We start from the raw sequence: 21,241 nt of genomic DNA on the forward strand, positions 1-21,241 counted from the left end.
TCGTAACGATGTTCTTATTTGGAGCGTCTTGCAGCTTTGCTTGGGAGCTATCGTTACTCACCTCGTCTCCCTAAATAAAGGGACTTATGGAAAGCAGGGGCTCTGTGGGGGCGCAGAGACAAAAATGAGAATGCTTACTGTGGAGATAAATGACAGAATTTGAATGGCTCAGTGACCCAGGAACAGCTGATTCCTTGTCTACGGAAGGTCTGAAATGAGTATTCCTCACAGGTGGGTGGCCTTGCTCATGGCCATGGCTATTCAGGGACTGGGCTCCTTTTGTTGTGGCTCTGCTGTCACTTAGGCTCTTGGGCTTGTAGCTGGTGCCTGGGAAAGACAATGGAGCTGTGATGCTCACAGTTTTCATGGGCCTCATACAAACAGGCTGAGGATTTTGGTAAATGTAGATTTGGATTTTGTAGGCCTGGGATGGGGCCTGAGGTTCTGCTTTTCTTTTGAGCTCTCAGGAGATGCTGAGGCTTCTGGTGTGAGGATCATCCCTTGAGAGACAAGATACAAGAGGCTGGAGCAGTGGGGGTCGGGGGAGGGTGGAGGGAGGCAGCTTTTAGGGACCAGGCCTGGAAGTGGCACGCTTTATACTCACGTCCCACTGACTAGAATCCAGCTGCACGGCCCACCACTCTATAGAGGGAGGCTGGGGACTGTGCCCAGCTATGTGCCCAGAACAAGAGGACAGGTTTGTCCGTCAACAAGCAATTTCTGCTACATGGAGAGTCCATGGAGGGCTGAACCTTTCCACCATCTCCATCTTTGTGGAAATGCGGCTCCTTCTATCAACAGTCATAGGGACAGCAAGCTGGGAGTGGGTGGTCGTCACACGGCGCCACCTCCGCAGTGAGCCCGCCTCACCACTGGAGCCATGATGAAAAGAAGTGGGAACATGAGCTTGGTTTCGTACACAGATCTCAGAGCAGCAGTGCTTTTCTAGGTGACAATATTCATCCCGAATCACCTGAGTTTATCTGCTGTGTTTTATGATGCCATTTATTTCCTAGAATCATGGGACTTTTAAGTCACAGAGTATAGCCCTCTAAGTGGATTGTGAAGTTTCCTTAGACATCTCAGTTCCTCCAGGCTCTGTACCACCTGCAGAGCCGGGGAGCTCACTCTGTCTCCAGCCCTGCTGTCAATCCCATTTTGCATCAGCTCTACTCCTTAAAAGGTCCTTTGCACTGAAATGTGCCTCCTGGTGGTTTCTTTCAGAAGTCTGCCCTCAGGCACCTCTGTCACTTAGCTGCTGCCACAATAATGCGAGTAACATACTGGGAGGGACTACAGGGTTAACAACAGTGAGCACTTACCCTCAGCTCACTGTCCGAGCATTGAGCGTGGTTCTGCTGCTCCGGGTTGGGCTGGCGGGCCACAGGGCTGTGCCTGTCACTGCGTGGCTGGCGGGGCTGGGTTCTCGCTGTCGGTTCTACCGGGCCCTCCTCCGCTCAAGTCTGATCTCCATCCAAGCTGAAGGGGGCAGCAGCTACCCAGGGCGTGCTCTTCCTTGAAAGGTGGCGTCCCTGCAGGAGGGGTGCCCCGTGGGGCACTCACGCTTCAGGCCTCCGCTTGAATTGTTCTGTTAGCATCCTATGACCAAAGCAAGTGCCATCCAAAGTCCCAGGACCAGGACGCACCCTCTGCCTCTTCCACAAAGGGAGAGGCCAAGGACGCAGGTCTGGGGAGGGGCACAGGACTAGAAACAACCCTTTAACCTGTCATAGCAACTCCAGAGAGGCTCACTCCTTCCTAGGGGACAGCCTTTCGGATGCCTGGAAAGACTCGTCGTGTTTTCTGCAAATAGTAATAATCACACACACCTTGCGGTTGGAGAGCATCTGGTCCTCATTGCTCCCTGTGTGTGTGGCCCAGGGCAGGTCACTCAGGCTTTGCGTGAAAATCCTCTGTCTCCCAGGGTCATTCTGAAGATTAAATTGGGTGATATCGCGCTGGCACTCCTTACATGCTTAGCACTCCCTACCCTCCTCTCCAGGCCGAGCATCTCCCAGCTGGTCCTCATGTTTCTCCAGGGTCTTCCTTGTTGACTTGGCTGCACTGTGCTTTTCCTATACCCTCTGCCGATATTCCCCGTCCTGAATGCAAGGCTCGGGTGGAATATGTTGGAACAATGACATCTCCCGTGTCATTGAGCTCTTGTTTCCACTGAGACAGCCCCTGCTTGTGGGGATTGCATTCGCCTCCTGTTCCCCGTGGAGGTTGCCGTTACCTAAATCCCAGGGTTTTCATTCCATGCTTCCTGCAGGAGCCGCTGGATATAAGGCCCCTCCCGTAAATGTTTATAGAGTGTCCACTTTGTAGGAACATATTGTGCATGTTACTAGCTCTTCATTCTCAAAACCACCGTGTTGAGTAGGGTTTTTATTCCCAGAAGAGGACACTCAGGTTGAGAGGAGATGCGGAGGCTGAACCAGACCCTCCTGGAGTGACCAGATTTCTGGCCGCCGTGTTGATGGGTGTGACTGGTTTTCAGGAGGATTTTTTTTTCTCTCTCCTTATCTACGTCTTGCCCCTTGGCGGGCCTCCAGGCTCCTTCATGATGGTGAACAGCTCTGGGAGGGCCTCCGGCCAGAAGGCCCACCTCCTCCTGCCCACCCTGAAGGAGAATGACACGCACTGCATCGACTTCCACTACTACTTCTCCAGCCGCGACAGGTCCAGCCCGGGGGCCCTGAACGTCTACGTGAAGGTGAACGGCGGGCCCCAGGGCAACCCCGTCTGGAACGTGTCCGGCGTTGTCACCGAGGGCTGGGTGAAGGCAGAGCTGGCCATCAGCACCTTCTGGCCACATTTCTACCAGGTATGGTGTTTTAATAGTTCAGTTTTTTTTACGTGATCATAAACCCATACACCCCCTGCCTGCCTAGAGTTGTGAAGTTGAGAATGGACTTCACTTATTCATTCATGCAACCCATGCTTATTGAGCTCCCCCTGCTAGCCAGGCCCTGCGGGCACAGAGGCTATCCCGCACGGCCCCCGCCTCCCTGGAGCCCACGGTCTGGAGGAGACTGGTAGATAAGTATGACAACATAGTGGGGTGTGTGTGAGCTCCCAGGATGCTCAAGGAGCATAGACATTGAAGCCGTTGCTACAGTAATTGATGACGGAGATACTGTCATCCGATGAGGAAGATGCTATGATTATCCCTGTTTTCCAGATGAAAAAGTTGAGGTTCAGAGAGGGGAGAGAACTAGTCAAAGATCACGCCTACAAAAGAGGGTGTCTGGGAGAAGGCAATTTGATGGCTTCTAAGAGGAGATGACAGCTAGGCTGAGTCTTGAAGGTTGAATAAATAATTTCTGAAGAAGGAAGGGAAAGGCATTTCAGTTGTCAGGGGTAGGGCAGGCCATGCACTCGAGGAGTGCGTGAAAGATTTTGGCAGAGTTTGGAAACTCTATGTGGATTAAGGGGAGGTTGCAAAGGAGACATACATGGAATGAAGTCTGCAGGCAAGGAGGTCATGGGGGCTTTGAATGCCAGGCCAAGGAGATGACATGTATTCTCTAGTCTAGAGCAGTGTTGCTCACACTATCTGTAGTGGAAGATCAGACCCCTCCACAACTCATGGTGGACCTGTACTTCTACAAATGCAATAAAAATGTCACAGCAAAGCCAAATGGCTGTAACAGTTTTTAAACACCTCTCGCTTTCCCTGCTCATCTCATTGGGGACTGAGACACAGCATACAAGCTGGCCCTAGCCCACAGAGCTCCCAGTTGTCCTGGCCTGGGACTCTTGAAAGTTTTTTTGTTTTTGTTTTTGTTTTTTTAACAGCACTATAAAGGTGCAAGGCACATATTATAGACTCTACTTATTTTAAGTGTAAAATCCAATGATTTTTAGTAAAGCTACTGAGTTGTGCAATAATCATCATAAAGCAGTTTTAGAACATTTTTACCACCCTAATAAGACCCCTTGTGCCTGTTTTCAGTAATCCCCATGCCCACTGTTGGAAGTTTTTAAGTAAGAAAGTGCCATAGTCAGATCTGCATTTTGGAGAAATTTCTCTAGAGTCTGGAGCAGAAGGACCTGAGGGTGGCAAGGTTAGTGGCCGGGAGCTGCTGGGACATCAGTTCAACATCCAGGGTATAGTCCTTTCAGATATATCATGAAAGCAGCTGCAGACAACATGGAAATGAATGGGTGTAGCTGTGTTCCAATGAAATTTTATGGACAAAAACAAGTGGTGGGCCAGACTTGACCTCCAGGCCATAGTTTGCTGAACCCTGGTATAGGTGATAGAGCTGAGGTCCAAGAGCACACAGCAAATCACTGGCAAAGCTGGGACCAGAGCCCAGGTGCCCCAGTGTGTAAATGCCAAGTGTCTATAAGCCCATGGATACCTCCATGGATGCCTTCAGGTTCCCCTCAGAAACACCTACCTAGGACCAGATACAAATGGGACCACACGTGCAAGTATATGAACAGGAAAAGTGACCCAGGAGAGGGACATTCCCATTATTGGCCATCGTCTTTTGGAGTATAGAGAGGAAAAAGACATTTCTTGGGCATCCCTGTGTCCCAGGTCTGTGGTAAGCATATTGCCTCTCTCTTATCTGCATAGTAACTCCTGCGTTGGGTAGCAACATACCCTGTGTTCCAGAGTAGGGGGTATTATTGGAAAACTGAGGCATAGTTCCTGTGGCTCCAAGTTCAGTTTCCCACCTTTAGGGCAAATAGCCTGCCCGTTCTGAGACTCCTGTGCACCAGCTATGTGATGTTGGGTGTATCTCATCATAATCTGGAGTCAGGGTTGTGTTATGTGTAAGGCGGAGAGGGTAGTGGGACCAAAAAGAGGCTCTCCTGTGGATTTAATGAGATAGCACGTGTATAACATCACACTGGGCTGTCAGTGGGCCTCAGCAACTGTTGGGAGGGAGGGAAGAAGGGGAAGGGAGGGAAGACAGAAAAAGAGGAAGAAGGCAGGAGACCTTCTTAAAGAAATGCCCTGTGTGGCTGAGTTTGTCCTCAGTAAGGTCTGAGCTGGCCTCTGATTAGCAGCTTCCCCTGGGAGAATTTTCTGATTTCCAACTTGTTGGCCACTAGTACATTACATTACATTTCCTCTGCTCTGAGCTATGTGATGGAAAAGCCACTAAGGCACTGGGAGCAGCAATTTACAAAAGGCACGTGTGTCACACCCACCCACACAGTAGTGGATGGTCCCATGGCACATGCACAGCAGAGCACGCATGGGCTCACGTACCTGCACGCTCCCAGGCTCACCGCACACTCAGGGCCACCCACGCACATATGTCGGGGAGAGAGAAGAGGGGACCTATTAGGAGATTCAAAGACCTTTGCAAAATGGATTTTAATTTCACCGACCCCCAAGCTCTGGTCCTGAATGTATGAGTCTGTGGGCTAAATACAATTTTAGTTTTCGGCAGAGTTGGTCCTCACATACTGAAGGCTTATGTATTCACTTATTAAAGTCATATTTCACAGTCCTAAAATGGACTTTTAGCTCCGTAAGAAACAGAGAATTTTCTCTTTCTTATTAGTGGGCTTGTGGCACCAGGCCTTCAGCAGGGCCTGGGCTGAGAATGTCCCTGTGCCCCCCACCCCCACCTCCCACCTGGCATCTCTCAGGTGAGTGAGGGCTTATCAAATGCTGCGGAAGCCCCGCTTCAGATCGATGCCCCTTTCCAGGTGGTATTAATTCTGTTTCATGTTTTTAATGATTCTGAACTTATCCATCACAAGATTTTAAAAAAATAAAAGAACTCTATTAATTTTGCAGCCACTGGCTCAGTCTTTTCTCCATCACCTGCCTAGGTGAAATTAGCTTTTATTTGGCATGGTAATTACTCCATAGACCCCTGAAATTTAGGAGTCACCTGACTTGGATTCAGCTGGACTCAAAGCCCATTCTCAGCAATTCCTCTGGCATCCAGCACTCTGTAGGGAGCATCCCAAGGAGAGGGCCACTCTCCCCCTCTTTAAATTCCACTCCATTTCCTCTCTCATCCACCCACCCTCTCTGCTGAGCACAAACCCTCCTCGTCTGTGCAAGCCTCCTTGATTTCACCCTAAGCAGCTCTTCCTCATAAAAATATAAATGGTCCACTTTCTAGAAGTTCTGGGGCATTCTGGTGAGCCAACAGTTTTCTATCTCTTGTCTTTTTAAAAAAACTTTTTTTTTTCTTTTCAGAGAGAGGAAGGGAGAGAGAGATAGAAACATCAATGATGAGAGAGAATCATTGATTGGCTGCCTCCTGCACGCCCCCTACTGGGGATCAGGCCCGCAACCCGGGCATGTGCCCTGACCGGCAATCGAACTGTGTACTCCTGGATCCTAGGTCGATGCTCAACTGCTGAGCCATACCCAGCCAGGCTCAGTTTTTTTTGTTTTTTTTTTTAATTGTTAATGATTTTTAGAGAGAGAGGAAGGGAGAGGGAGAAACACTTTTCCTATTCTCAGCAGGTTTAGAATTTAGGGAGTGAAATGATTCATGAGCAAGCAATTGCGATATGGTGTGGTAGGTGCTGTAGTGGAGCTAATTGTACGGTGGTACATGATATCGTGATAATATAACATAAAGGGAAATACGAAAACATACCAAAAAGCATTTCATTTTTATTATAAATATAAAATAACTCATTTTCACTGCAGAAAATTTGGAAAATGTAGAAAAGTGCAAAGAAGAAAATAGTTCTCCTGAGAGTCATTAAAAATATTGCATTTGTAGATTACCATTCCGACTTCATCTTTGTGAATTGCCTGCTGAGGTCACTTGTCAGTTTTGTTTTTGGAGAGTTTATGTATTTTGTTGAGCCCCAGTCATTCTTTACACAGAACAGGTTGTTCACCTTTTTGCTGGCACATGTTGCAGATCTTTTTTCAACTTGTCACGTGACTTTTAATTTCCTTTCAGACTTTGTTAATGTACAAAACATACTTTGACATCATAGTTATTAAGAAGGTATTGCATATTTAGGCATTGCGTAACGTTTCAAGGTTAAGAAATGGACTTTGAAGCATTTGTCATTAATTTCCAGCTTTAGTGAATTTGGTGAGAATATGTACAGACCCAAGCCTATATGGCGCCTTCTTTGACGGATTGATTGAAGTTGTGCGTTAGCCTGTTATGTGATCTTTGTGTAAATAGCCCATGAGCATTTGAATAGAAATTTTATTCTCTAGATTCATTAACATTTATTTAGTAAATGTAATATTTATATTATATACATACTCAATAAATGCATTTTTTCTATTTGATTGGTCAGAGTCTAAAACATGGGTCACATTAATATAAGTGAGTTTTATTTAAACTATAACTACTATTTGTTTGTTTCTGTCATTTTCTCCTTTTAAGCTTATGGACTCATGTATTCTTTCAAATGACCATTTTAGTCTCCTTCCTGGTTTTTATTTTGCTCATGGTTTAAATTCTACTTTGATACTTTTACATTATTTTTGCAACAACCGTGTTCTGTTTATTTGTATTTCCCTATTATTTCCCTTTGTTCAGCTTGCTATTCTTAAGGTTCCTGAGTCATTCTGTTTAGGTGTTTATCTTATTGCTTACAGTTAGCCTTTGTCTATTTAGACAGTCGGAGAGCTTTTCTCTATTTTAACCTATTTATATTTATTGTCACAATAAATATTTTTTGCTATTTCTATCATTTTTATTACACAATTTGAATGCTTTTATACTGTTTCTTTATAAATGTATTTTCTGTATTCTATTTTCTTTTTATTGTTTTCCTATGGGCTTTACTTTGGTTTCCTTTGAATTATTAAAAATATAATCAAATAGGTAGGTAATAGTTTATAGAAAGGCCTTCTGCTGACTTTCTCCTTTGCGGGGTGAGGCAGCTATCACACTTTCATTTCTGCAGACTCTCCCCTACTTCCTGCACAGTTTTGTTTGTTAGCTCTCTCTGAAGGACCCTGCTATCTTAGCAAACCCCTCTTCCCGAGCGGTTGTCATGCAGGTGCCAGCTGCTTTATGTTTGGTGTGACTGCCATTCCCAAGTCACTTTATGTAATTCCCAGGCAGCCGCATGTTGACTCGGAGGAAGCTGCCCTTCACAGCCATCACCACCCGCTCCACCAGTTCCTTGGTGAGGGCAGCGCTGTAATGGGCTCGCCGAAGTTATGAGGTTGCTAAGGAGTTGGGGCTAGAGGTGAGAGTGGTGTGGGTGATTATCCAGTGTGGCGGGGTACCGGGCTTGTTGAGAATATAGGGAGGTCTAGGCAGGCCTATGGACTAGAAAAGTTGAGGTGCCATGTGAACCTGAGAGCAGGTTTAAGAGGAGTGAATTGGGAGAGGGGTGTGGGGCAGGAGCTGTGCCAAAATATAGGAAGATGGAATTTCCACTTTCTGGAGTGAAGGACAAGTCTGAGCCCGTGGCTGATGCTCAGTGAAGATAAGGCCATTGGAGTTAGGGAGGTCAAGGGGTTGGTCAGGTTGTCCTCGCAGATATTCACAGCTCCTGGATGGAGGTAGGGGTTGGGTGACAAAGGAAGCTGTTAATTGAGCCACAAAATCTTTACTGAAATAAGCAATTTGGTTGGGAGTCAGAATGGAGAATTTAAAAAATGTGTTGCCCTTGGATTCCCGGATACCAACAGTTGTGCATGGGGTTTACTTTTGAGAGGTGTTATTAAGACCCTCAGATGAACTCTGTTCCTTGGGGATATAACTCAGATCAGGATAAGCCCTCCTTTTCTCATGGTAGCTGCCAAGGTGAGCTCCTCCCTCGCCCTTCATAGGAAAGTTGGGGTATTAGCAAGTAATTCTACTCCGTGTTTCACTTGAAACAGCAACGAGAAAGGTGCAGATTGGGGTCTTCAGGCCATATTTGGGTGGTTTTTCCTGCATCCAAGCGTTATTTCTGAAATCCATTAAAAATGTTCCATGCGGCTGACTCTTTCTATGCTAGTCACCAGAGTGTGGCCTTTCTACCTTGTTTTGAAAATCCAAGTCAATTGCCAGGATAGCATCCTAGCCTAACATAAGGCCTCTTTGGGCGGTTCCAATGGGAAGCAGAATGATAAAGGGTTTTGGGGGGTGGGCAGATTCCTATGACCGGTGCCTTCAACCACTTCGTGAAACTGACTCCCGCCCTGTGTGTGTTGCAGGTGATATTTGAATCTGTCTCTTTGAAAGGTCATCCTGGCTACATCGCTGTGGACGAGGTTCGGGTTCTCGCTCATCCGTGCAGTAAGTCTGTCCCCTCCTCCTAACGCAGCCTTACTCCGTGCCAGGCTGGGTAGCTTGGGGGCTGTGATCACCCCCCCCCCGCTCGTTCAGCTCACAGACATCTCTCACTCTCTCTGTTTTTTAATTCTTCAAAAGTGCTTACGTACTTTGGTGCAATCAGTCCTGAATAAATCCATAATTTTGCCGGCCTGTTCAACAGGCAGCACCTACAGGAATTTGCAGAGACTGGCAAAACATCTTTGTTTGACTCTCTCTCCATTATTAAGAGAGTCTAAAGTCCTGATTGTTTATTAGTGGGATTCAGACCACTGAAGTGGAAGAATTAGAGGGCTTTGGATAGAATTGCATGCAATTGTCTTAAAAAAAAGAACAGCACCAAAACACTGAAGAAATTAGCACACTGTTCACTCACAGGGAAAAGTACCCCAAAGCTATTAATTTTTAAAAGTAATTTTAAATACACTCATCAGCTCTGTGTAGGCGTAGAGAAAGATTTCTCACAGTGGTTAGTACTTATGGTACAGTGTCAAGAGCCCTCAAGGGCATACCACTCCTCCGTGCCCATCAAGTTTCCCTTTGAATTTCTCTCTTTTTGCTGTATTTATTGTAAGATGCTTGAGTGTGTTTGAGCAGGGAGCTGTCATTCCTGGGTTCATTAAATCTCAGAGGGGACAAGTCCTGGGTGTAGGTAGTTGAGATGACATCATACCCCACTTGGTGGGGGGAAGGGCTGTAATCAAAGAGATGTGCGTGGTAGCTCCTAGGAGGCCTGATTGGGATGCCAGCCCTATTAGTTGGTGAGTGTTCTGCATATTGGAGATTCTCATCAGTTTCTCAGCAGCCATCTGGTTCCAGGCAACTCTTAGTAGGGCTCTGCTTCCTCTTTATAACCATGAGTCATGTTATTGGCGATGGTGCAATTTGCTGTTCCCTCAAGAGACATCATGTGCCTGAATTTCAGTCCTCCCATTTTGGGGCTATTCTCATTTCAGCCCCATCCATGCCACTTTAATTGAAATGACTCTTCCTATGTCTGCTGCAGTGAATTTGTCAAATCCTTGAACGTCACTTTGTTTCCCTGACACTAGAATGCCATTGTTTGACTCACTGTCTTAGGGCACTTTCTCTGGAGGAAATCGGGACAAGTTCCAAGGGGTTTGGGCAAGGCAATACTTGGGATAACTGTGTTCGGTGTCTGGGCAAGAGACCCTTCCTTCCCAGAAACCAGCCAGCATCTCAGGAATGCTGAGATCACTGCATATCGATCTGGGGAAGGGGCATTCTGGGCAGAGGAAACAGTAAGTGCAGAGGCTTTGCAGTGGGCATCAGCTTGATGGTGTGAGCATATCCTGGGCACTGTGAGTGCAGGCGAAGCGGTCTGAGTGAACGCTGGGGAGGGAAGCCGGGCCTGACCTTGCAGAGCCCTGAGAGTCATCATGAGCAGCTTCGATTTTAATCTGAGTGCAGGGGGTGCCACTGGAGGGGGTTTATGCCGGGGTTTGATATGATCTCATTTAATTGTTAAAAGATCGCTTCGGCAGCTCTGTAGAGAATGAGTTGAAGGGGAAGAAAGAATGAGTCAGGAGATCTATTAGAAAGAAAGTTCTGGAGTCATGCAAGAGATCCTGACCAGGGGAGTGGAGAGGCATCCACCCATCATTCAGCAAGCAGTCACTGAGCAGGAGCTCTCCGCCCGGCCCTGTTCTGGGCTTATGGGAGCAAGACAGATTCATTCTCTGCTCTCATGGGCTTCCCTTCAAGTGAAGGAGACTGAAAATTAAACAAACCCATCAGGTAATTCATTATATGACCTATACTAGATGGTATATTAGTTTGCTAAGGCTGCCATCACAAAATTCCACAGTCTGGAGGGCTTAAACAGAAATTTATTTTCTTGCAGTTCTGGAGGCCAGAAGTCCAAGATGAAGATGGCAGGTTTGGTTTCTCCCATGGCCCTCTCCTTGGCTTGTGGATGGCCGCTTTCTCACTTTGTCTTTACATGGTCTTTCCTCTGTGCACGTGTGCCCCTGTGTGTCTGTGTGTGTCCAGATCTTCTCATGAGGACACCAGTCAGATTGGATTAGGGCCCACTTCAACAACCTCGTTTTAAATTTAATCATCCCATTAAAGGCTCTCTCACTGAATACAATCCTAGGATGAGGTATCGAGCATTAGTGCTTCAACATATGAATTTTGGGGATCACAGTTCAGGCCATAGCACATGACAAACCATGCTATGAAGAAACATACACCGAGATGGAGAGCAGTGGGCAGATTAGAGATACATTTAGGGAGTAAAGTCAACTGGACCCATGTGATGGTTAGAATGGGAGCCAGAGCTGTCAGAAATGTAGCATTCCCAGATTCGTGGCTTCAGCTACTGGTATGAGCTCAGATGGTGTAAGTCTGGGGAGAATTGAGTCCTGCCTTCCAAACTACTGACCGTGCATGGGTCCTGGTGGCTGCTCATGGGATCACACATCATGCAGCCTGCCGGCGGCTTCCAGACCATCCATTGGCCTGACAGGGCTTTCTCCCCAACTCCAGCCTTAATACGGATGCATTTATAACTTCACTCAAAGACTGTTAGAAATTCAACTAGATTGAGAAATTTGCATTCTCTTTATGTCAGGCTTTTTAAATCTCCACTTTTGTCCTCCAAAGCATTATTTCTATTAACATATGGTCAGCATTTATCAATACTTATTTCGGGGGTGGGGGTAGTGCCCAACTGGCAATTGTATTCTTGATTGATTTAAATGCTTGCCTCCCAGCTTCCAAAACAGTGACCGAAAGATTGGCATCCTACTCAAAGGAGATTGTTTTCTCATACAAACTGAAATCTCTCGTCCATATTTTATAGCCCATTTAACATTTTTGTGTTACTCTGAACGTGTTTCCACCATAGTTACCCTCCACCATTGTTTCTCGGTGTTAGCCGTTAGCAGGGCCACCGCAGTTATAACCATGTACAAGAAATGTCAGCACAATTTTCCACCCAATTTCAAAGTTTCTAGCTCCTGTGTTGACTTTTAGAATTTTTAAAACTATTTTTTTACACCAACCTTCGGGCACAATGTCACTGGACCCGTGGAGCGTCTGTGACACGTCTCTAATGTATGTACCGAGCTTTCTCCTCGATTGTGTGGCTTCCTACTGAGCGCTGTCAGGTTTCAAGCGCGAGATAAAGGGCAGAATAATATGTCTTCAGATGCTGCAATGACATCTGCAGGAGTTTAAATGTCACCAACATCAAGGCATTTTGCCCCAAATGCACAGCAGTCTTTTGTTAACCCCATTCAGTGGGATTCCATTGTTGGGGGGCTGGGTCTCAGTGGGAAGTGGGTGTGGGATGCTGGTCTGGGTCCTGAGGTCAACTGTATTTGGCCGAAGGTTAGGGAGTTGACACTGGTGGGGTAATTCCCCCCCCACCACCACCACTGAGCTGTAGATGTTGGGGGGAAATAACAGTTGATAGAGCACAGGGCTCAGAAGTGAAGTGGAGAGTGGGGCTGGAATTGGGGAGGAAGATCAGAGAGACCAGGAGCTCAGAGAAGTGGACCAAACAGGTCCCCAATAGCCACAGAGAATATCCACAGAGAGAGATGTCTGTCATGATCTGGGGATGAGACCAGGGATCAGAATCAGAGACCATCATTGTTTCATTTGACAAATGTTAACACTCAGGGCCATCAAGCTTCTAAATTCTCTACCACTGAACCTAGGAGGGAGGGAGGAAGAGGGATGGGCATCCCTTTATAAAACCCAACGCCAGGCCTCCCAACATTACAGCTAAGACTCTGAGCTCCCTCCCTTCATGGAGTAGATGTTCCCCTTCCTCTTTAAACCTGTGGCATAAACGGGCTTTGGGTTCACAGTACATATTCCCATGTGAAGAACTGACTTGAACTGAGAGTTCCAAAAATAACTGTACAAATTATACAGAAGAGCAGAAAGGAAACAATTTCAGACAATCAAAGCAGCATGACATTTGTCAGCTTGACTAGGTGCAAGGAATCTTCAACTCTGAGAAGCCCACATGAGAGGCCTTCCTTGGGTCTTAGACTGTTGACTCCACTGTAGCCATGGTGTCCCGAAGGTAGCATCAGGGCGTCTCTGAGCTGTTGTTATTTGAAAAACCTGAGCAGAAGGTATATGTTTTTGCACAAGCATCTGCCCAGTTTCACCAAGGTTCTTGGTTCTGCTGAACTTTACAGGTGGTGACACAGTTTGGTAGAACAGATAGTTTAGAGGGTGAAGGCCATGGGGACAAATGGTAAGGAAAGGGATCCCTTGTGATAAAATATTTGGGAGTAATGAGAGGAGCCTGGAGAGTCAGCACAGCCTTGCCTTTGAGCCCTTTCTTTGGACCCCAGAGTCCAGCTGATACCATTGACCTTCCATTGCCCAGGAAGCAAGAGAATGTTTGTTAAATGCTGGTTTGGGGGCTAATATGCACCTGGTCTGAATGCTACCTCTGTCATTAAAGCTGTGTAGCTTTGGGCAAATGAAACTTGGTGAGCCGTGGTTTCTGCTTCTCTAAAAGGGAAATAATATTAGTGTTTGCTTTACAGGAATGTTTTGAAGTTAAATTAGATAAAATCTCTAAAGCATTTATCACAGTACCTGGCATTGTAGGAGCTTTCAATGAATGACATTATCATTATTTGTTTCTTTGGATATTTGACTTCCTCTGGAAAATAGGCCCATGTTGAATCTCCCTGATCCTCTTAACCACCGTCCATTTGATCCCATTCTGGGGGTAGTTGGTGACTGGCTCATCCTGGATTTGGCTGATGTGATGAGGACCCATGGCATTTTTGTACCTCAGTGAAGAAACACATTCTCCGAGGCATAGGTTATCAACCACGCTCATCTTTGAAGAGCTCACATAGGTGAGGACTTGTCTCCACAAGCAAGGAAGGAGATGAACCCAAGTTACCCATCATAAAATTTATGTTTAGTTCTAGATTTGATAGCTTATGGGCACTGTTTCATTTGAAAGTCCTTTTTTCTGTTACGCCAAGTCGCCAAACTAAATGTCCCACCTCCCTCCCATCTTTCAGAGAAACCATAGCTTAGAGGTGAAGACTCTGCCCGTTTTTGAGTTTCCTGCGCCTCAGTTCACTACTGTGAAGTAGAGATAGTAACACGACCAACCGTATTGGTTTAAATGAGCTGTTGTGTAGACACGGCGCCCGACACCAGTCACAGTCTGCAGGAAGGGAATGAGAGCCACTAGCACTCCCCTCCCCCTCTTCTCTCTCCTCGGCTCTCCTCCCTGCCCCTCACCTTCCTCATCGGCATCTTGGCCAAGGCCAGCTATGGAGGTCTGAGGCCCGAAGGTGCTTCCGTTCAGCTTGCTTCTTTCTTCTTTCTGCTCACCCAGGACACAAGGAGGAATTCCCTGCGGTGAACGCCTCCCCCAATTTCTTCTTGCAAACATGGCAGCACTGCCCAGCAGTTAGTAATATGGATTGGAGGTTCTCAGAGACCTGGATGCATGTCTTGGCTCCCCCATTTTCTGGCTGTCTGACACCTTTGAGCCTTAATTTTCTGACCTGTGAAATGGAGATACTGCCCACCTCATGGATTTTTGTGAGATGTTAGGCAAGAGGATGCATGTAAAGCTCTCAGAACATACCTGGCTCATAGTAAGCGATCAATCAATGGTAGCTCCTCACCGAGCCAGGCCACTTCCCAGGAACAAATTCCACCCTGCCCGGTGTGTCTTCTGAGCTGCCGTGTACCCGCAGGGAAGATGGTCTGCCTGTTGAATTCTGTCCTTATGTGCTTTTTGGTTTCTCTCTTAGGGAAAGCACCTCACTTTCTGCGGCTCCAAAATGTCGAGGTGAATGTGGGGCAGAATGCCACATTTCAGTGCATTGCTGGCGGGAAGTGGTCTCAGCATGACAAACTTTGGCTCCAGGTAAGGATGGGAGAGCCCCCTCCTCACACCTGCCCATCCCTTAGTAAGGGAAAAAATGGACATGCTGTGATGAAGGACTTGGTGGGTAAGGGGAAAGGATACTTTTTAAATACCTCTGATATTTAGTGTCCATGATCTTATTAAATATCAACTCTAATTCTATTATGTAGGCATCAGTATACCCATTTTACAGATGGAGAACTGATGCTACAAACATAAAAGTGCCAGAACTAGACCTTTCCAAACTGCTCTCTAATAAACTTTGTCCTTTAAGTCCCGATTCCCAGGGCTAAGGCAAACTAAGTCATTTTCACATGACTTTTAGAATCACTTTGTCGATTTGTACAAAAAAGCCTGTGATATATTAATGGGGACCGATTCCAGCTAATCTATAAATCACTTTGGGGAAAATTGACACCATAGCAATAATGAGTCTTCCGACCATGAACATGGTATATATTTTTACCTATTTAAGATCTTCAGTAATTTCACTCAGCAACGTTTTGTAATTTTCGGTGTACAGGTCCTGCACATCTTTTGTCAGACTTATCCCTAAGTATCTCATACTTGTGATGCTGTTGTAAAAGGCACTTGAAAAAATCTCAATCTCTGATTTTTCATTAGTAGTATATAGAAATCCAACTGACTTTTATATACTGATCTTGTATCCTACAACCTGTTAAATTTACTATGACTGCTTAAATTTAAATCAATTAAAATAAATTTCAAAACTCAGGTGCCCAGTTGCACCAGCCACATTTCAATGTACTGTAGCCTCCATGTTGGACAAGTGCAGGTACAAGAGCATTTTAGACATTGCAGAAAGCCTTATTGGAGAGGATAGCTCTAGAAAGATACCACTTCTGATTGAAGGAAACAGGAATATCGCTCGAAAGAAGTGGACTCCAGTTACCTCCAGCATCATATATTCGAAGACCTCTTTGGTTTCCTCTGATGGCCATAGTTTGGCTATTGCTCCCTAACTCATGCCCAGCACACTTGGATGGGAGTTCATAGTGTCGCTTCTCTTCCAGGATTTGAGCACATTTCCTGCTGTTGGAAAATCCCCGAGCGCAGAGCACATCTAGAGGCTAGTGGTTCTCCCTTGCACCTGAGCAGTAGAGTAGAGTGAAAATCACAGCAGTGCCCACCCTCCTGCTCCCTCGGGCTGCCTGCGGACCACAGGAGAGCACAGCACACCTCCACATGCCTCTCAAGCACGAAGTAGCGTTATTTACTCTTTTCACTATACTTAGTATTAAAGTGCATCAGGCTCCCCAAAAGCTTTGTCATTTCAGTGGCATTGCTGGAGTTGAGCCATGAGAAAGAAGGGACAATCACAGTATTTCCGGCACCTTTATTTGGGTTTCCCAATTGTTTTACACTCATTATTGCCGCAGTTCGGAGTTGCAGGCCCTGCGCCTTGAGTGTGTCCTTGGAAGGATGCTAAAGCAGGAGGCAATCGAGGTTTTGAAGGAAACAGGTGGGAGCACGTGGCGCGGCGCTCTCCCACGTCTTATTTATCTACTTTCCAATGTAAAGCAAATCCTGTCGCACAGAATGCTTTTCAGGTGGCTTACAATGGCACACAAAACATGACAAGGTAGCGGAAATTAAAAGCGGGGCGGCATGAGATAGAAGGAAAAGAACACCCCGGAGCTGGAAAGAAAGCTAGAGCCGCTAGCTCCACGTCCCCCGCCTGCGCGGGCCACACAACGGAATCAAGGCAGCTCGTCAGATACACAGTTCAGTGTCCGCAAGATAAACACAAACCGATTGCTGGGGAAAATTCTAACTGTTGTTCACACGGGCCAGACAGGAATTGTTCCCAGGAGCTCTCGGAAAGAAACAGCCTGTGATGTAAGGAGCTGCGCTCTCCGCTGCCGCCTTATTGAGGGCACGCGGGCGCGTTTCAGGGCCTTGCTGCACATAATGATGCTCGGCTAAGAGCAGTGTGGGGAGGTGGCTGAGGAGAGGGGGTGGGGTGAGCAATAGGATTTGACAGAGGTTCCTCGCTCTCTGCTGATCCATCTGTGTCCTGGGGTTCTTTAAATGTATCTGGTGAGTGAACAGATTCAATATTTCTTCAAGGAAACCTCCCCCAATATTGTCTCCCTCATCTATATTTCAGGAAATATTGGGAGGTAGACAGTTTCCATATGCTCTCTGGCAAATGCCTGCTTGGCTAGTTAAGTCCAGACTTATATCCTGCAGTGTAGTTGGAAATAGGTTAACATCTTTCTACACCTGCTACCCAAGAGACAGCTGCAGCCCGGATCAGAGACGGGCTGAGGCACTGGCGGATTTCTTATGCAGTGTCGCTTGGGATTTGTTCCAGCCCCTGGACGTGCAGCCTACAGACTCCGCCAAAGTTCGGTTCCATTTAACAGGGCTGGGGCAACTGAGCCTGAGAATTTCCAAAGGCATTGAAATAGACACATTGTGACCAAGAGTCTCCACCAGACACCCACAGCAGGTCTAATTCTCAGCAGTGCTATTTCCTGCTGTCGCTTCCAAGACAAGCTGAGGAATCAATGAGTCAGCAGAGGCAGAAACACTTTCATCCACCAGTCTTAAGTCAGGGAAATGAAGACAGTGACTTTGTTTCCAGAGCAGCATGTCAGTGGCCTTCCTTCTGGCAGTGGTCAGGGAGCAGTCGGCAGGCTCATAGTCTGAGATAAATCTTGTGGCCTGTGTTGTAGAGAATGCCTGCCTTCCTTTCTATAGAGCGGGACTCTGTAGCCTGCTCATCCTTAAATGGGTTCAGATCATAAATTAAGAACTTAAAAAGGAAGACCAGCCAGTCCTCCTACTTTACACCCTCCTGGAAACTCAACATGCTCTTTACAAGACCCCATCTGCTGGTGCCGACTATCATGGAGTTACAGCCAGAGTCTTGCGTCCGAATCAATGGACAGACTGTGTACCTGAGCCTAAAACAATTCTAATCCTTCAGGGAAAAGGCTAATAAAGGCTGATAGGAGTTATAATCAAGTTCATCTTGTTCTGGGGTGACTCCTTCTTGAGGTGAGGCGTACACACGATGTATGGGGGAAGGTCTGTGGCCTCATTCATAACTTGCTTCTTTCTTATGGGGTACATTATTGGCCTGAAGAACCCAAACTTGCAATTTTTCAAGCATTTTTTTCAAGCACAGAGACGGTGTGCATTCTGAGTAGAATGTCTAGTCTAAGGTTTGGGGAGCCCTTCAGAGAAAGAAACAAGGAACACTGTCCAGGGTACAGTAGGTGTAACTGTACCGACTGGATTAGCATGCAGCACAGGAATGCATGTGGGCACGTTTCCTAGAAGGTAATTTGGCGATAGATATCTAAAACCTTAAATGTGCACATTTTTCCAGCAAGTAATTTTACATATGGGAATTTACTCAGGAAGATAACCAGAGACAGGAAAAAAATTATCTGCCAGTGTGTTCAACAGAGGGACAAGCTGAGAACAACCCACATGTCCAGCAAAAGGGACTGAGTAAGTGAATGCTGGAATGGTGTCATTACATATCCGGTTATAGAAGTCCATCTCATGATATTCTCCCATATGTATTTAGGTGACAAGAGCAAGTTATAAAACAATTAATATGTTCAATGTATTCATTTTTATGAGCAAACAAACATATACAGCAGTCCCCCCTCTATCCACAGTTTCAGTTATCTGTGGTCAACAGTGGTCCTAAAATATTAAATGGAAAATTCCAGAAATAGACAATTCATTCATTTTAAATTGTATGCCTTTCTGAGGAGTGTGATGAAATCTCTAGCATTCCTGCTCTGTCCCACGCAGGCTGTGAGTCACTCCTTTGTCCACCCTGTCCATGCTCCATACCCTACCCACCTGTGAGTCACTTAGTAGCTGTCTTGATTATGGGGTTGGCTGTCTCAATATCACAGTGCTTGTGTTCAAGTTACTCTCATTTTACTCAATAATGGCCCCAAAGCTCAAGAGCAGAGATGCCGGTAATTTGAATATGCCAAAGAGAAGCTGTAAAGTACTTCCTGTAAGTGAAAAGATATGTATCTGTGACAAAACAGTGTATATGGGGTTCAGTACTATCCACGGTTTCAGGCATCCATTGGGGTCTTATACCTAATCCCCCACAGATAGGGGGGGACAACTGTATACACATATATATCCACATATTTGTAAACACAAATGTGTACATGCTTGTACACATACACACATATAACACTATGAGACACATATCAAGACATTTAGGCATTGATTGTGATGGTAGATTATGTATGCTTTTATTTTTATCTCTGTTCTGTTTCATCTAAATACACTAAAATGAATATAGGTAACTAATATAAACAGGAAAATGCTATTAAAATGAGAAAAATGGTCAAAAATATTCTAAGGATGGTAGGAAGCCTTAGCAGGGCTTTGGGGTAGCGAATTCCTCAGTGGGGGCAGCACAGACCCCCCCCCTTTGAGGCTACAGGTAAAATTACCCTTGGGTTTTGCCCATACCTTCATCGCCACCGTTGGATACTTTTCATCCATGAGGGGCTTTAGAAGTGTTTCGTTTGTCACCCAGTCTCTGTGGAAGACTGTGGCCCACGGGGGCCATGCTCACACTTCTCAGGGGCTCCAGAGCAGGCCCTATCATCCCCACTGCAGGGCTCATTTCCAGGCATCCCTACAAAGGATTTGCTCCACCAGGGGTTTTTACAACAAATAACATTTTAAGAGTCTCAGAAATAAGGCGATGTTTCTAAATGCTCTGCACAGATCTCAGCAGGGGCAGTGTATGTGTTTAGACAAATTGTAAATCGCAAATTGCAGGCATTGAACAGGGCACAGACCCTAATCTGGCAGGAAAAAGCTCCTGCCCGGCGAGCACATCAGCTCGACAGCAGCTACACCAGGCTGAGGAGATAAGCAGACACATCGGTCCTGGCTGCAGCAAATCTCCCAGCAACCCTGTTTGCCCGCTCCCAGCAGGGCGAATGCTGACTCCCGGGTGTTCTGGAGGCAGCTCCTCCCCTTGCGCCTGCATCAGGTGGCTCTTGCATTGTGGGGCTTCTGTTGAAAACCTAGTGGCCTCGCCATTGCTAAACAATACTGATAAATTATTGATAATACTTCTTATAGCTGATGTTTATTGAGTGGTTACACATATGATGTATTTAATTCTCCTAACCTGTCTCACAGGTAGGTATTATTTCTAGCCCATTGTGTAGATGAGTGTAGATGAGGCTGAGCCTTAGAGGGGTGAGCGAGTGGCACAGGTCAGAGTCATGCAGGTCATGCTGGTGGAGGCAGCCTTGGTCTGTGTCATATTCCTAAGTCCTGGGCTCACCCTTCCACGCCCACCTTGTGGGTCATCCTGAGTCACCGCTCCAGCCTTTCTTTCCGTACAGATGGCTTTCTATCAAAATAAGTCATGTTTAGCACATATTTACAGGCCTCTCATTTGCACTGTACTAGATTCTTAAATAGATTTGAGTTTCTCAAATCTAAAAAGTCAATGAAATAAAAATACCCTTGGAATAGTTTTCAAGTTCCTCCCCTCTAGTCGCCTTCTTGCTTGTCTCCACCTTTCTCAGCCACATGTATTGAATGTGGTGTCTACACTTGCAGTGGGCTTTCTGCAGTCCCCACCTCTTCCCAAAACACGGAGGTCACCAGAGTTTTCTTTGTTGCTAAAGCCAAGGGTGTTTATTGTTATTATGATGATGATGATGTTATTATCAGTCCTTATATTTGATTCCTTTAGTGTTTGATGATGCTCCCCTCTTGAAAGTCTTCCTGCCCTCTTGATTCAATGAAATCATACATCAACATCTATGAAGGGGGCCTGAGATTTTACCTTATTTGCAAGCTAATGAATTAGGCTGCAGGTTTCATAGATGTTGTCAGGAGATGTGAGTCTCCCGGGTCAGAGACGAAGCACTTTATGATTCACCCACCTCAAGCAGCATGAGCTTCATGTTTGCAACAGTTTTTCTTGTCTCTCCCTCTCCCCCCAGTTCTGTGGGGATGATATGAGGCTGGATCTAGGTGGGGTCTTCATACAGCAGGTCGGTGTCATAGCCAAGGGACCCTGTCTTAGGAAACCTTAATCTCTTTTAATATCTTTGTTGAGATATAATTT

General features: G+C 46.1%; 1 protein-coding gene across 7 annotated transcripts in view; it reads left to right on the plus strand.

Annotated features, from left to right (window-relative positions):
• PTPRT (protein tyrosine phosphatase receptor type T) overlaps positions 1 to 21,241 on the plus strand; it is a gene marked incomplete at its 5' end in the record, with an annotated part of 804,541 nt that overhangs the window by 294,616 nt on the left and 488,684 nt on the right. For all 7 annotated transcript variants that reach the window (XM_081150334.1, XM_081150335.1, XM_081150338.1 and 4 more), the window contains 3 exons: positions 2,556 to 2,827; positions 9,119 to 9,200; positions 15,014 to 15,129. In XM_081150334.1, the coding sequence (XP_081006460.1) occupies positions 2,556 to 2,827; positions 9,119 to 9,200; positions 15,014 to 15,129 (470 nt within the window). The remainder of the gene's footprint in view (positions 1 to 2,555; positions 2,828 to 9,118; positions 9,201 to 15,013; positions 15,130 to 21,241) is intronic.

Source organism: Miniopterus schreibersii, assembly GCF_964146895.1.
Source record: "Miniopterus schreibersii genome assembly, chromosome: 10".
NCBI lineage: Eukaryota > Metazoa > Chordata > Mammalia > Chiroptera > Miniopteridae > Miniopterus > Miniopterus schreibersii.